This window comes from Pseudophryne corroboree, chromosome 2 (assembly GCF_028390025.1).
Source record: "Pseudophryne corroboree isolate aPseCor3 chromosome 2, aPseCor3.hap2, whole genome shotgun sequence".
NCBI lineage: Eukaryota > Metazoa > Chordata > Amphibia > Anura > Myobatrachidae > Pseudophryne > Pseudophryne corroboree.
Window position 1 is genome coordinate 650217566 of NC_086445.1, and position 17208 is coordinate 650234773.

At 44.5% G+C, this 17208-nt stretch overlaps 1 protein-coding gene across 1 annotated transcript in view; it reads right to left on the minus strand.

Moving 5' to 3' along the window:
- MYO19 (myosin XIX) overlaps positions 1–17208 on the minus strand; it is a 450559-nt gene that overhangs the window by 414253 nt on the left and 19098 nt on the right. The window contains exon 2 of the mRNA XM_063955000.1: positions 11179–11308. Coding sequence (XP_063811070.1) covers positions 11179–11308 — 130 coding nt within the window. The remainder of the gene's footprint in view (positions 1–11178; positions 11309–17208) is intronic.

Here is a 17208-nt window from a genome sequence, read left to right on the forward strand (position 1 = left end):
AGAATCGGTCTCACCGAGCCGTCCGGCTTCGGTACCACAACAGTGTGGAATAATACCCCGTTCCCTGTTGCAGGAGGGGTATCTTGATTATCACCTGCTGGGAATACAGCTTGTGAATGGCTTCCAAAACTGTCTCCCTGTCAGAAGGAGACATCGGTAAAGCCGACTTTAGGAAACGGCGAGGGGGAGACGTCTCGCATTCTAATTTGTACCCCTGAGATATCACCTGAAGGATCCAGGGGTCTACTTGCGAGTGAGCCCACTGCGCGCTGAAATTCATTGAGACGGGCCCCCCACCGTGCCTGATTCTGCTTGTAAAGCCCCAGCGTATACTGAGGGCTTGGCAGAGGCGGGAGAGGATTTCTGTTCCTGGGAACTGGCTGATTTCTGCAGCCTTTTTCCTCTCCCTCTGTCACGGGGCAGAAATGAGGAACCTTTTGCCCGCTTGTCCACGAAAAGACTGCGCCTGATAATACGGCGTCTTCTCATGTTGAGAGGCGACCTGGGGTACAAACGTGGAATTCCCAGCTGTTGCCGTGGCCACCAGGTCTGAAAGACCGACCCCAAATAACTCCTCCCTTAATAAAGCAATACTTCCAAATGCCGTTTGGAATACGCATCACCTGATAACTGACGGGTCCATAACCCTCTACTGGTAGAAATGGACAACGCGCTTAGACTTGATGCCAGTCGGCAAATATTCCGCTGTGCATCACGCATATATAAAAATGCATCTTTTAAATGCTCTATAGGCAAAAATATACTGTCCCTATCTAGGGTATCAATATTTTCAGTCAGGGAATCCGACCACGCCAACCCAGCACTGCACATCCAGGCTGAGGCGATTGCTGGTCGCAGTATAACACCAGTATGTGTGTAAATACCTTTTAGGATACCCTCCTGCTTTCTATCAGCAGGATCCTTAAGGGCGGCCATCTCAGGCGAAGGTAGAGCCCTTACAAGCGTGTGAGCGCTTTATCCCCCCTAGGGGGTGTTTCCCAACGCACCCTAACCTCTGGCGGGAAAGGATATAATGCCAATAACATTTTAGAAATTATCTGTTGTTATCGGGGGAAACCCACGCATCATCACACACCTCATTTAATTTCTCAGATTCAGGAAAACTACAGGTAGTTTTTCCTCACCGAACATAATACCCCTTTTTTTTTTTGGTGGTACTCGTATTATCAGAAATGTGTAAAACATTTTTCATTGCCTCAATCATGTAACGTGTGGCCCTACTGGAAGTCACATTCGTCTCTTCACCGTCGACACTGGAGTCAGTATCCGTGTCGGCGTCTATATCTGCCATCTGAGGTAACGGGCGCTTTAGAGCCCCTGACGGCCTATGAGACGTCTGGACAGGCACAAGCTGAGTAGCCGGCTGTCTCATGTCAACCACTGTCTTTTATACAGAGCTGACACTGTCACGTAATTCCTTCCAACAGTTCATCCACTCAGGTGTCGACCCCCTAGGGGGTGACATCACTATTACAGGCAATCTGCTCCGTCTCCACATCATTTTTCTCCTCATACATGTCGACACAAAAGTACCGACATACAGCACACACACAGGGAATGCTCTGATAGAGGACAGGACCCCACTAGCCCTTTGGGGAGACAGAGGGAGAGTTTGCCAGCACACACCAGAGCGCTATATATATACAGGGATAACCTTATATAAGTGTTTTTCCCCTTATAGCTGCTGTATAGTTAATACTGCGCCTAATTAGTGCCCCCCTCTCTTTTTTTAACCCTTTCTGTAGTGTAGTGACTGCAGGGGAGAGACAGGGAGCATCCCTCCAACGGAGCTGTGAGGGAAAATGGCGCCAGTGTGCTGAGGAGATAGGCTCCGCCCCTTTTTTGCGGACTTTTCTCCTGCTTTTTTATGGATTCTGGCAGGGGTTAAATGCATCCATATAGCCCAGGAGCTATATGTGATGCATTTTTTTGCCATCCAAGGTGTTTTTATTGCGTCTCAGGGCGCCCCCCCCCCAGCGCCCTGCACCCTCAGTGACCGAAGTGTGAAGTGTGCTGAGAGCAATGGCGCACAGCTGCAGTGCTGTGCGCTACCTTGTTGAAGACAGGACGTCTTCTGCCGCCGATTTTCCGGACCTCTTCTGCCTTCTGGCTCTGTAAGGGGGCCGGCGGCGCTGCTCTGGGACCCATCCAAGCTGGGCCTGTGATCGTCCCTCTGGAGCTAATGTCCAGTAGCCTAAGAAGCCCAATCCACTCTGCACGCAGGTGAGTTCGCTTCTTCTCCCCTTAGTCCCTCGATGCAGTGAGCCTGTTGCCAGCAGGTCTCACTGAAAATAAAAAACCTAATCTAAAACTTTCACTAAGAAGCTCAGGAGAGCCCCTAGTGTGCACCCTTCTCGTTCGGGCACAGAGATCTAACTGAGGCTTGGAGGAGGGTCATAGGGGGAGGAGCCAGTGCACACCAGATAGTCCTAAAGCTTTCTTTAGATGTGCCCAGTCTCCTGCGGAGCCGCTATTCCCCATGGTCCTTACGGAGTCCCCAGCATCCACTACGGACTATGAGAAATAGAATTATCGGTAAGTAAATTCTTATTTTCTCTATCGTCCTAGTGGATGCTGGGGTTCCTGAAAGGACCATGGGGAATAGCGGCTCCGCAGGAGACAGGGCACAAAAGTAAAGCTTTCCGATCAGGTGGTGTGCACTGGCTCCTCCCCCTATGACCCTCCTCCTTACGGAGTCCCCAGCATCCACTTAGGACGTTAGAGAAACCTGGGATCCAGTTACGGCAATACCCACACATTCCTAGAAACGTTCTGATCTGTTGCTGGGTTTGTGGCAGGGTCATGTCTCGAATTGCTTGAATTCTATCAGCGGTCAGGTGTCTCAGTCCTTGTGTCAGACAGTGTCCCAAATATTTTACTTTAGTCTGGCATAATTGCAACTTGTCTTTGGAAACCTTGTGTCCTGTGTCTGAAAGATGAAACAGGAGCTGTTTCGTATCTTTCAGGGACGCTTCCAGTGAATCTGAACACAGTAGTAAATCATCCACGTACTGGATCAATACTGATCCACTCTCTGGTTGGAAAGACTGTAAACAATCATGCAAAGCCTGTGAAAATATACTTGGACTGTCTATGAAACCTTGTGGTAATCGAGTCCATGTGTATTGGACTCCTCTGTATGTGAATGCAAACAAATATTGGCTGTCAGGGTGCAGAGGTACAGAGAAGAAGGCGGAGCAGAGGTCAATTACAGTGAAAAATTTCGCAGTGGGAGGGATTTGCATAAGGATGACAGCTGGATTTGGCACTACGGGGAACTGACTCAACTATTTTGTTAATCCCCCTTAGATCCTGCACTAGCCTGTAACCCCTCCCCCCACTCTTTTTCACAGGGAAGATGGGACTATTGGCAGTGCTGGATGTTCTTACGAGAATGCCCTGTTGTAGCAAGCGCTCTATTACGGGGTATACTCCTAATTCCACCTCTGGTTTCAGAGGGTATTGTGGGATTTTTGGAGCTATCCTACCATCTTTTACTTGCACAACGACTGGAGCTACGTTTGCCATTAATCCAGTGTCTTGTCCATCGTTAGTCCAAAGTGACTCTGGTATTTGGGATGTCATTTCTTCTACCTGGGATGGACTCCTATTTATCATAAGGGTATGTGACATTAATTTTGATGGGGAGTCTAGCATATCTTGTACTTCCTGGGCGTGGTTCTCAGGTATGTCTAGGAATACACCTTCAGGAGTACAATATATGACGCACCCCATTTTACACAATAAATCTCTTCCCAGGAGATTAGTCGGTGCCGATGCAGCCAGCAAAAAGGAATGCTTGGTATGTAAAGGCCCTATTGTAATCTCTGCTGGTTTGCTAATAGGGTAGTGCTGTACTACTCCCGTTACTCCCATGGCTGGAATTGTCTTATTAGTGGTTCTCATGCCCACTGTCGAATTTATCACTGATTTGGCCGCCCCCGTATCTACAAGGAAATTTAATGATTTACCAGCTACATCAATTGTGATCTCGGGTTCACTTCCAAGACTTGCAATCAATTTCACTGGCTGCAGATTACAGGTGTGGCCACACCCCTATTGGGTATGGTGACCTCCCTGAATCGCGCTGGCAGCAATTACTTGTGGTGGGGGTAGATGGGAACTATCAGAGATTTGCCAGTCTCTTCTTGGGGGATACCTTTTTGTTTCCCCTGCATGTGGCTCATAGCTCCACTTCTGCGGTCCTTGATCCCAATGTCTCGTATCAGGTCGTTGTCTAGGGGATTGATATGAATTTTGCCTTTGTTTTGTTTTACAATCACGTGACATGTGTCCCTCTCTGTGACAACTATAACATTTTATACCTCTTGACTTACCCACAGGGGTCACAGTTCTGGGCTGAGGTGGTGGCCCAGTAGTAAGAGCCTGTATGCTTACAGCCATTAATTTATCACTCTGTGACTCCCTGTGTCTGATGATATTCCGATCATGCCCAGCAGCAGCCTCTCCCAATGCATCCACCGACATACCTCTCCAATCAGGCCTAGTGGTTTGTATTCTATTCCTTAAAACCTCTTTTAGACCGTCCATTAATACTGAAACAGCTACTTCCCTGTGGTGTACATTAGTTTTAATGTCATCTATACCAGTGTACCTAGCCATATCCTGCAGAGCCCGGTGAAAATACTCTGGTGTGGATTCACCTTCTTTTTGTTTTATTGTAAAGATTTTATTCCACTTTACAACTGCAGGAAAATATACTCCTAACTGTAAGTTGATTCTCTTTACATTATCCTGATTATACTCGTCTGTTAGTGGTACTTCCTCATCTAACTTGCAATCAGCGATAAACTTTAACGAATCAACATTGGGGGGTAAACATGCCCTCAAAACTGTCCTCCAATCTTTGTTATTTGGCTCTGCAGAATTTCCTAGCTCCCTAATATACTTTTGACATGCAACTAAATCTTTCCTAGGATCAGGGAATTCAGACATCATTGATCTTAATTCTGCTCGGGAAAAGGGACAGTGCATGGCGATGTTCCTGACAGGAGTTGCTCCTGAAGCTTCAGTTTTCCCATTTGGCACTGCTATTACCCTAACGGGATTAAGTCCAATAACATCATTCTGAGTAGATTCTAAAGCATGTGGTGAAATGGTTTCAGCATAGTGTATGGTGCCGTACTTACCAGTCGATACGACCTCACCTGTCCCTCCGCTAGGGGCCTTTGATACTAATCTTACGGGTTGGGTCGTGCCCACTGCTGTTTCTGATATGGTGGCTGCTAGGGAGAGTGCTGATATTGTTGTGGGCTCATCCTCTTGGTCACAATCCTGGGGAAAGTTCAAAACAGGGTACAACTTGCACGGATTAGTGTTAGCATTAATTACTTTGGTTACATTATCTTTAACTTCTATACATTTAACATGACCCTGAGTGCCATTCTCTGCAACCAATTTCTCTCCAGGTATGTATGGTGGTGGGGGTGCAGTGGCTATCAGTTTCCTGATAGGGTTAGATCCAGCGGCTTGCGCCAACCCCCTTTGTATTTCACCTTCCTGTTGCCACAATGTTAAATAATCATAATGTCTAATACGCCTTTTTGAAGATTTAATCAGGCAAACTCTTCTCCTTAAATTCTGTAATACTTCTGGGTTAAAACTACCTACCCGGGGAAACTTTTCCCCGTCATGCACAGTCATCCTTTCCCATTCATTGCACAACATTTCTGTGTGATGTCCATATTTCTCACACATGATATACCTTGCCGACCCGATTGGTCGGTTTACCAAATCAACCTGAACCTCGGTTGATCGCCCCTTACCTGAACAACTGGCCCCCATCTCTGCAGGTGCTGCTTTCACTACCTCTGACTTCAAATCAGGGTCTTCGGCAACCCTTACAAAAACCAAGATGCTCGGGTAAGGCTGCGGTGGGGGTTTTGCAACGAGGTCCGCCCACTTAACTCCGCCCACGCTGGCCAATACGGCGACCAAAGTTCCCAGAGGTTCCGTACCCAACCTAGGGCACCTAAGTACGTCTACTTGCTCGGGCGTGTGGGAGTGTCTTACCCTCCCCAGCAAGTATCAGTCGCTGGAATGTCCCTGAGTGATCAGGCTACTTCCCTTAAAATAAAAAAATTACACAAATCACGTTAACAATGTGCAAGTAGCGTTCTTCTGAATTCAAGACACGCTAATGCACACAATCACATGCGGTACAATCGTATCTGCACACAAGCAACTAATCTTATGTGCGGAACGATCAGTGGAATCGAAAATTTCGGCTGCGAATTCCTTCAGCAATGAGCTTCTTTGGCCTATATGGGTCTCGCACCAACCCTCTTCGGTTGTGCTCTCTACTTCTAGTCTGCTGTACCTGAACCTCCTGTTCTGTGACCTCCTCGTCTGTGACCTCCTGGTCTGTGACCTCCTGGTCTGTTATGTACAGCAGACTCTACTGCTCATTAATATGTCGAGACTAACAAGGGACGCCTCCCAAGCCACCCCACGATATCACTCTCGCTGGTGTACCTCTTTCTACTGGCCTATGGTTCCCACTTCCGTAATAAAAGAGAAATCTTATATATACACACTCTTACATTCGAACACTCTTATTTCTGTACAGAATTCCTTTCATTCAGTAATAGTCTAACCCAGAAGAATTGCAACAGAGAAAGTCTTTTCTTTTAACTTTAAACTTTTTGGATTTGAGATAGATTTGTGTTATTTTCGCGTTACTTCCTTATCGCCTATTAAAACAATACTATCGTGCGGTTTGTATTATGTGGGCGTATCCGTACGCTCCGTTGCGTGATATACGCTCCGTGCGTCGACCCTTGCGTTGCGTACGCCCTGCCCTTGTAAGGACACGTGTACGCAGACCAAGTACGTCCACAGTAACACACTACACGTTTATCAATGTGAATGATCTTTAACAGTAATCATTCACTGAACACCACCCAAATCTCCCTTGTATTTCTAGGCGAGACTGTGTGCGTGCCTTTTACAATTATTCCCTTAAATATTTATCTTTTAACTATTAATAACAACAAATGTCTCAACACGTTATCACTAGTGTGTGGCAATCAGGAGAATGAGGTACAGTCAAATAATACTAAACAAGAAATACAGGTGTGTGTGCTTATGCGTACGTTCGCAAAACAGAAACTAAACAGGTTTTAAAAGACAATAACGTACTGTTCCTACCTTCCGGCTCCGGATTCCTTCAGCACTCCTTACTAAGCGAAGCAGACGCTTATCTGGTCAGCACTACGAGGAATATTACCTCCCGCCTTTTGCTGACCGATAATGTCTGCTGAAATTACCTAGTGCAGATATGTGAAGAGCGGGCGAGTCCCCAATTGTTAAAGCCTATAATTTATCCTATATTAAACACGCTAAAAGGTTAAGGGACTCAGTACGCTATTGGAGTATGTGGTACCGTAAGGGTACGCACTTAGCGTAGCGTACGCTTAGCCGTGGACGAGACGCACGAGCGGCACGTTCGCTCACGGCTTAATGCGTAGAGGCAAGCACGCTATAGGCTGCCGACTAACGTAACGATACGCTATCAGCATAGCGGACGCTCGAGACCACGAGGAGATCACAAGCGGCGCTGACACTCACAGAGTTAAACCTTTATAACTATACCATAAATAATGTACTTATACTTTAAACCTTTGTGCAGTGTTAGGGTGTAAATGCAACACAGTGTAACCTTGTTAGTTTAAAAGCTATATGAGCGATTCTTACGCTCTGAGAACCCTTTAGCAATATAATAAACACTCAAATACCGGTCTAAGGGTCTAACACCTTTTAAGGGAGAGAATGAACGTTCAATCGCAAAAGAATACACAATACAAGTTATACACTACCAAACTAACATAAAATACCTAACCGAGTCACTACACATTAAAATACAACAAAGACACAATTACATTTAAGGGGGAAGGAGAGAGAGAATGGCTTACAACAAAATAGGAGATAAATATGGTTGCAGAGAACTTACGCACAAGGGGAACAATCGCATGCGCCTTCCTGGATATCCAGCTCCCGATTATCAGTGATGAGAACCGTTGAGAAGAGAATAGAGAGCTGGCCCAGGTCGGCTTGTCTTTATATACACTTACACACAGTACAGTACAATGGTCCCTACATTCTTATTGTTCATTGGACACAGGAATCCGTCTCCGCATTATAACAAAAGGTCATAGGTTGGTTCATACAGGTGGGCTGTGACTATTTCAAACTGCTCAGGTGGGAGGGAAACTGGGTTTCCCACCGCATGGGTAATAAAGTGCAAATATAGTAAATGTCCATAAACTTCTTATGTCCATAACTATACGCACGAGCGAGTAATCCGCTTCAAACCAACACCGGAATATTGCTAATTTAATACTCTTCCGATGGATACTAAACACCACTGTGTCACCCCTGTCTGACCCTTCGTATCAAACAAAGAGGAATCTCTTTGTCTCTGAACATACTACATTGACTAAACTTTCAGATTCTATCAAAGGGACCATAATCTACAAAATAAATTATATGACTAGAATATGTAACGATCGAGTCGCCCGCTAGACGTACACAAACTCTACCGTAAATGCGCATACCGCGCGCCTGCGAGTGCACGCTACTGCGAGTATACGCACGCACGGGAGGGCTCATGCACGTGCAGCGGGCACACGCATGAGGTGCATATATGGCAATGTGCAGCGTGATATTTTTCTGACTTTGACATCTCTCTGCACATGTTATATCTGCCTCCCCTGCAGTGCACATGGGGGGTGATTCCGAGTTGTTCGCTCGCTAGCTGCTTTTAGCAGCATTGCACACGCTAGGCCGCCGCCCTCTGGGAGTGTATCTTAGCTTAGCAGAATAGCGAACGAAAGATTAGCAGAATTGCGAATAGAAATTTCTTAGCAGTTTCTGAGTAGCTCCAGACTTACTCAGCCATTGCGACCAGCTCAGTCCTTTTCGTTCCTTGTTTGACGTCACAAACACACCCAGTGTTTGCCCAACCACTCCCCCGTTTCTCCAGCCACTCCTGCGTTTTGCAACTCGAACGCCTGCGTTTTTCCGCACACTCCCATAAAACGGCCAGTATCCGCCCAGAAACACCCACTTCCTGTCAATCACACTCCAATCAGCACAGCGATGAAAAAGCTTTGTTATGCCGTGAGTAAAATACCTAACTTTTGTGTAAAATAACTAAGTGCATGCGCTCTGCGAACCTTGCGCATGCGCAGTAAGCGACTAATCGCAGTATAGCGAAAACCGGCAACGAGCGAACAACTCGGAATGACCCCCATGGTTTTGCCCAACTGCTAACAAAGATCCTGCTGCGATCAACTCAGAATTACCCCCATCATACGGTATTATATGCACCAAGAGCCTCAATTAGACTTCCAGAGTTTATTACACCTGTTTTGACTATTAGTGTTCTTTGGGTGTGTACCAGCATCTTCTTTCTCCTGTAGGGCACTAAAACTTTCAGCATGGTAGCCACTCTAATTATGTTCAAAATTAGGGTATGCGAACCCGCCCCTCACACTTTCACCTGAGTTTGTGAACCATCCACATTATATATTCTTGTGCTTATGAGGAATACAGAACTGACACAACTGGACTCACCTTGTTTTCTATGTAACCTTTCATTTGCACTTTGCTCATATGTGGATGTCACAAAGCTTCCCGTACTGTAGGTGTTCATTACGGAACTGATCACCAGTTCATTTCATTTGAACCATTCATAAAAGTACGATTATTGCACAGACCTACCTGTATCCTGTGTTAACTAGTGATTATTTTAGTCTTTTGGTTTTCATATGTATTGCTGACATTTATGTTAAAGCATTTACTATACAAGTCATTGAAGCTTTAGCGGGAATATTATCCATCAAGCTACACAAAGTATTTTATAAAAATGAAATTTCCTTTGTAATGTATTTAGCTGAACTGGAAATTGCGCCACTGGCATGATCGATCATAGTTTATTTACATATAACTGGCCATGTATGAACATGGGTTACTTTTCATGTCAATGTAACCTATGTTTTTTATTATTATAATTCTACACTCCACTGGATTCATTTTTGATTTACAGCACCAGCTACAGTACAATGCGTTTTTATGTATGGAAGCCTGTGTGCAATACAAAGAATATATAGAATGGAGTTGAAATTATTTTTAAATGACAAACATAATAACAGGATTTTCAGCACATTATGTAATGATAGTAAAATGTAATACATGGGATTGAAGACACTATAAGCCAGAGTTGGTTACTTGATCGTTAAGGAAGAAAAGTACATTGATCATTACAGTTGGTATTACTGGGCCTAGAATTTATCGCCTTTAGTATTTACCAAGTAGCACGAGATGATGCCCGAGCAGTAATAGATTTACATTGGTCCTCTCTCATGGATCAGCTGAGAGCAAACGGTGAACCAGTGGACTGATTTAGATATGGTAGGACAGGCTATCACTGCTGCTCTCTTGGAAGCAGCAGTGATGGCTGTAATATGATAATAATGCGCTGCATTCTAGGACGCAATATCGGATCATCTTTGACACCATTGGCTGGTCGCGTGACTCATGGGGCAGGTCCAACCAAGAGGCCATGAAAGCTCCATCCTCACATGGTGATCCTGCCCCCACCCCCCCGCCCCAACAACATTGACACCACTTCCGTGCCCCCAAACGGCATCAGACTGTCAATCACTGGTAGCCCGTAGCCTGGAAAGTACTGAACAGCGGAAATTTGCGTTGAAACCTCAATCAGGCACCAGGTGTCAAGGGAAGACACAGTTTCCCCTCATTCACAATTTCACATAGGTACCTTGTACATTCCTTCATCGCAGGTCCTGGTAAAAGCAACTAGTTTTCCCTGTTGTCATGCATGCTGGCTGTGCGTGACTCTAAAAGTGCTTAATTAGGCACTAAATGCAAGCCTTGTACCTTCGGTACCGTTACAGTCACATGAAACAAGTCAATGTAGCAGTCTACCTGGCACATGGGAAGTGCCCATACTAGGCTAGCCTAGGCCCAGCCCTTCCTTGACCCTGCCACATATTCACATTTGACATTTTAACTAAACATACAGAAAAACAAAATTAAAAGCAATATCCAGAAACCTCTTATTTACATTACCAGAACAAATATTTTAACAGAAAAATACAATTATTATTTTACCCGTTTCAGTGGTAACTGGGTTTACTTTGGTGAGATCATCGTACAAATGAAGTTGTTTTTCCTCAATTAAGAGTGCATTTAATTCCTTGCTGATTGATTCATGTGAAGTTTTCTCCTCCAGTCCATTAGGCTAAAATGAAAATAAAAAGAATTAGCATTCTTCTACTTAATTAAAGGTTGTGTTCATCTACTACTGTCCTCACTCTCCACTCCTGCCATTTCCCTCTTTTACTCCAGATCAGCTGTAGGATACATGCTTATGTCCACACTACTTCTTAATTAGCGATGCCCCCTCACATCAGTCCAGACAAGCAAAGTATTGTACAGGGCTAATGCAGAGCTAGATGTAAACAAATTTCACTACTTTTTATCCCTACAATATGCGACAATTCGCACTCTGCACCAAATCGCCGTTAATATGCCAACTTTGGCTTATAGGGGATGTATAAACGTAGGTGACGTACTGTGAGTGTGGGGTGTAGTATGTGATGCCGGCGGTCGGGCTCCTGGCACCGGAATCCCGACCGCCGGCATACCGACAGCTGGGCGAGCGCAACTGAGCCCCTTGCAGGCTCACTGCGCTCGCAGCACTACGCGCGCCACGCTATCTATTTTCCCTCCAGAGGGGTTGTGGACCCCAAGAGGGAGAAAAGATGTCGGTATGCCGGCGTTCGGGATTCCGGCGCCGGTATGGTGGTCGTCGGGAGCTCGGCCGCTGGCAACCTGAAGACCACCCGTGAGTGTGTGTTCACACAAAATGCATACATGCTGAGTACCAAATAGAAGCATATGCATCTGTAAGCAGATCTCATAATAATGTTTCTGCAAACTATTTGTAGGATTACAGTGAGATGAGCAACAGCTCTGCAGTACTAGAACATGTTCCTAGTCAGCTTTTACTGATGTTCATTAATACTTGTACTTAAAACAATTATTGTAATTTTGTATTTTACATTTGCCCTTTGGCTCTATAACCCATTAAAGTAACCAACAAGAAACGTCTCCAGCTGGGTTCGAGAAGATTATATTATTGCCATCAATGAAGAGATAATATAGGCCCTCATTCCGAGTTAATCGCACGTTGCCCCTTTTTGCAGTACGTGCGATCAACTAGATGCCGCCTATGGGAGGGTGGATTTTTGCATAGCAAGGCTGCGATCGCTTGTGCAGCCGAGCTATGCAAAGACATTTTGTGCAGTTTCTAAGTAGGTCTGGACTTACTTACCCACTGCGATGACTTCAGCCTGTCAGGTCCCGGAATTGATGTCAGACACCCGCCCTGCAAACGCCTGGACACGCCTGTGTTTTTCTCACCACTCCCAGAAAACGGTCAGATGCCACCCCGGAACGCCTTCCTCCTGTCAATCACGTTGCGATCGCGGTAGCGATCGATTTCCTATTTATTTCAGTCACTACACGGAGTTCCCCGTTGCCAGGCAGCGACGCGCATTCGCATTCCAGACCCGTTCGCACGGCTGCGAAAAAAAGCAGCGTGTGAATGGGTCAGAATGATCCCTGTAGTCCTTTGCCCGCAACCATATACCAAGCATTGATAGATAGATATAGATATATATATATATATCTCCATAGGTGGTCCGGCTCTCCATATTAGAATATTGAGACCGGGTGTGCCGGATAGTCTGGCTTTCGGTGATTGGCGTCTTGGTGATGGGAGCACTTATTTAGGTAAGAGTTTATTTTGTACCTGTTTGTCTGATGAAAGTGCCGATTTAATAAAGGGGGCACTGAAACGTTACCCTATTTGCCTGAATAGAGTTGATTACTTCATGCCCAGGAGTGCCGCACGTGGAGACAGTGCTATTGTGAGAGGTGTGGGGGCACCCGGGTTGGCAATATTCTAATATGGAGAGCCGGACCACCTATGGAGATATGGATAAGTACTATGCGTGGCTTGCTTAGTGCTTTTTGTCAAGGCTCCCTTACCAGTGATTCTAATAAGTCATATCCTATTCATCAGTTTGACTAGCGCCGGACCGCACAGTGTGGCGGCAGCTGTTGATTTTAATAGTGACTGTGTTTTATGCTCATACCTTGCGTGGTTGTCTTGCAAGACGGGGACATTTGAATATATATTGCATTGAGGTATTGTCCTTGGCAATAAGTGCTTGCTGCTAATTTGCCAGACGCATAGCTGTGGACTTGTGGATACAGAGATACCAACACTACTGTGCAGCACTGCTCAATATTGTGGCCAATACTGAGAATGAAGTGGGTGCTGCGGGCTATACACATATTTCTTATGCCATAGGTGATCTTTTCAGCTATTCAGAATCTGAAGCTGCAAGCATCCTATATAATGCAGAGCTCACGAATGAGCTGGAAGTGATACCGTTGGAGGACATTTATAGAGATCTCTTAAAACTGAATAAAAAAGAAATGGAATACTATTATCATTGTATCTCTCTAAGTGATTATCACCGGGCAAGAAAAATTCCCAGAGGTCTAAGAGTGAAAAATGGCCCCACAATAGGCAGGCAAGATGCCATGTTCTGTAAAAAATGGGTGGCCATCACCAATAAATGCTCAATGGACCTGATCCTACTTATTATAGAGCAGTCAACAAAAGAAATGAATGCTGTTAAAGAAAAAATCAGTGCGTATGAAACGCTACATAAGGCTACTTTAATGAATGATACCTCGGTAAATTGGTACGAGAAATTATCTGCCCAGATGCAGGTGTTCAAGCGTGACCTTACTAAGTTCAAAAAAGAAAAGAGAATGAAAGTCGATGCAGACTATGATAACAACACAGTCTATCAGTGGACCAGTGGCCCCAGGAGTATGTATAATAGGCAACCATTCTTCCGTAGAGGCCATGGTCGAGATTATACATCAGGACCTAATAGCGAGGCTAATTCATCTACTACGGATCCTGATAGGCCATCACACAGACAAAGAACAAAACGCACCACTGGCCCTTTAGGGTTGACGACCAGGGCACAATACACAGGGGGCAAAGGCAGAGGATACGAAAATTCACCAGGCGTGGAGGCCAGTGGCCTCCACGCAAGATGCAAGATCGGGTGCAAAACCACCCAGCCAGAACAAAGCCTAGTTGTGAACCTTTCCTCTTATGAACTTACACCTCTAGAGACTAAGGTACTTTCGCTGGGCCTTTCATTCGTACCGACCAACCTATTTAAACCGTTTCAGTGGCAAGTGGAACAGCATAGGTTGGGTCGACAACTTAAAATTAAAGAGTACTTCGGTAAAAACACTACTGAGCAACAGGAAGGTGATGCTATTCCATATGAATTGCGAAGATCACAACCGAAGTCCACATTTGACCCGCAGTCTGGTAATCCCACTATAAGAACATTTATGAGGATGCTTGGTAGCGAGGTAGATGAACAGATACAGAATCCACTACCTATACAACATAATTTACGGCATGAAGAATATCAAGCTCTACTTGTACTATCAAAAAATGAAACCCTCATATTCAGGCCAGCCGATAAGGGGGGAGCTCTTGTCATACAAGATCGTGACAAATATATAGAGGAAGTTAAATGATTACTTGGTGACAAAGATACATACAGACTCCTAGATAAAGATCCTACTAGTGTATTTAAATCAGAGCTTTCTAATGTATTGAAACAGGCACTGGACAGCAGGATTATAACAGCTAAACTGAGTGCAGCACTAGTACCTGCATATCCTAGGGTACCTATTATGTATACTACGCCAAAAAATCATAAATCAATGGAGAATCCTCCAGGACGCCCTATTATTGCGGCTGTCCAGTCCCTTTTTCAACCTGTGTCTGTATACATCGATACGCTGCTGCAGCCTTGTATTCAGGTGCACCCTAATCACTTGTTGGATACCACTATGTTGCTTGGTAAACTTAGAGATCTAGGGGATGTAGATGATGACGTATGGTTATGTAGCATAGATGTATGCAGCCTCTATACGATTATCCCCCATGAGGAGGGTCTCAATGCGGTTAGACGTTTTCTTATGAATAATGCTCTGAATATGGGTCCTGATTTGGATTTCTTGTTGGAATTGTTGAATTTGGTCTTGATCCGGAATTTTTTTATGTTTGATGGGCAGTACTACCTGCAATGTGTTGGCTGTGCGATGGGGGCCAGTGTGGCCCCATCGTAGGCCAACATATATATATATGTTCCAGGAAGAGAATGATATCTTGTTTTCTAGACCAGAGGTGGCAAAGAATATATTGTTTTATACCAGATAGATAGATGACCTGCTGATTTCTGGCAGGGGTCTAAGGAGTCATTTGTATCTGTAATTGCGCAACATAATGAGGGCGAACATCCGGTGAAATTTACATACACTATCAGTAGAACTGAGGTTCATTACCTAGATGTCATGATCAAGAAACAAGGGGGTAAGATTTCTACCTCCTTGTACTCGAAATTGACAGATAGGAATAATTTACTTCATGGTAGGAGTTTTCACCCCACACCACTTAAACGTGGCTTGCCATTCTCTCAGTTGCTCCGCATTCGTCGGATCACATCTGACCCGATTAGAGCGGAAGAACAAATGGACACTATGATCGGTAGATTCCTTTGCAGATGATATAACCTGGAACAATTATTGGTAGCGAAGGAGAAAGCCCACAGACTTGACAGAGATACATTAATTAGGCAATGTAAAAATAAAAAGGAGATGAATATGATCCCCTGGGTACAGGATTTTAACCAACATAGTGTTAGCATAAGTAAACTCTCGAAAAATGTGTGGCCCATTATCCAATCAGATGGGGATTTGAAACTTAATAACACCAGACTTATCAGTTGCTAAACTAGAAGCAGAAACTTGAGAGATATACTGGTGCGGACGGATGTAAGATCCGAAGCCACTATTAGAGAAACCTTTCTAAAGAAGAAAATGGTATGTATGAGATGTGCTTGTACCACCTGTCAATTTTTAATTACAGGTGACACATTTTATCACCCTGGGTCAGGTAAAAAGTATAAGATCCGACATGCTTTTTGACATGCAATTCTAAATTCACTATCTATCAAATTATCTGCCCTTGTGGGAAATCATACATAGGCAAAACCGAAAGAGCCTTTAAAGAACGTATGGCTGCGCACCGGAGTGCTATTAAGGCAGCCATTAACAAGGGGGGCAGTGAACAGCCTGTAGCCTGTCACTTTTCCATGGCAGCACATCCATTAAGCACCTTACGATATTGCATGATTGATCATGTACCCCCGATGATTCGGGGGGGCAATAGATCACTCAAATTACTTCAACGTGAGTCAGAGTGGATATTTAGGTTAGATACGCTTAGCCCCAAGGGGTTAAACGAACATCTGGGCTTGAACTGGTTTTTATAATCCTTATAATTCTAAGACACTATTGTCCTTGTAGGGTTACTAGGTTTGGGAAACTTTAGGAATTATGTAGTATTCTCTGGATTTGCTTAACAGCTAGATGCATGGTTAATGTTTAAGCATGTCTCCAGTTTAAAATGATATTAATAATAACTGTTATATGTAATAACCTGTATTATTATTGGTACAATTATGAGAGTTGCAAGGAGTGTGTAGCTTGTACTTTGCATTGTTTTTATTAGTGCACTGGGTGGTGACCTTTGGACCGGCGCGTCCGTGTGAGGCGTGTCTGGGAATTACGTCACTCCTGATGAGACCGGGTGTGCCGGATAGTCTGGCTTCCGGTGATTGGCGTCTTGGTGATGGGAGCACTTATTTAGGTAAGAGTTTATTTTGTACCTGTTTGTCTGATGAAAGTGCCGATTTAATAAAGGGGGCACTGAAACGTTACCCTATTTGCCTGAATAGAGTTGATTACTTCATGCCCAGGAGTGCCGCACGTGGAGACAGTGCTATATATATATATATATATATATATATATATATATATATATATATATATATATATATATATATATTGTAGTAGAGAAAATAAGCGCTTCTGAGTGTAACAACGGATTATAGAGGAAATAGCCAGGTGGGTGTAATTATAACCAAGAACAGTTACAGGTTGAGTATCCCTTATCCAAAATGCTTG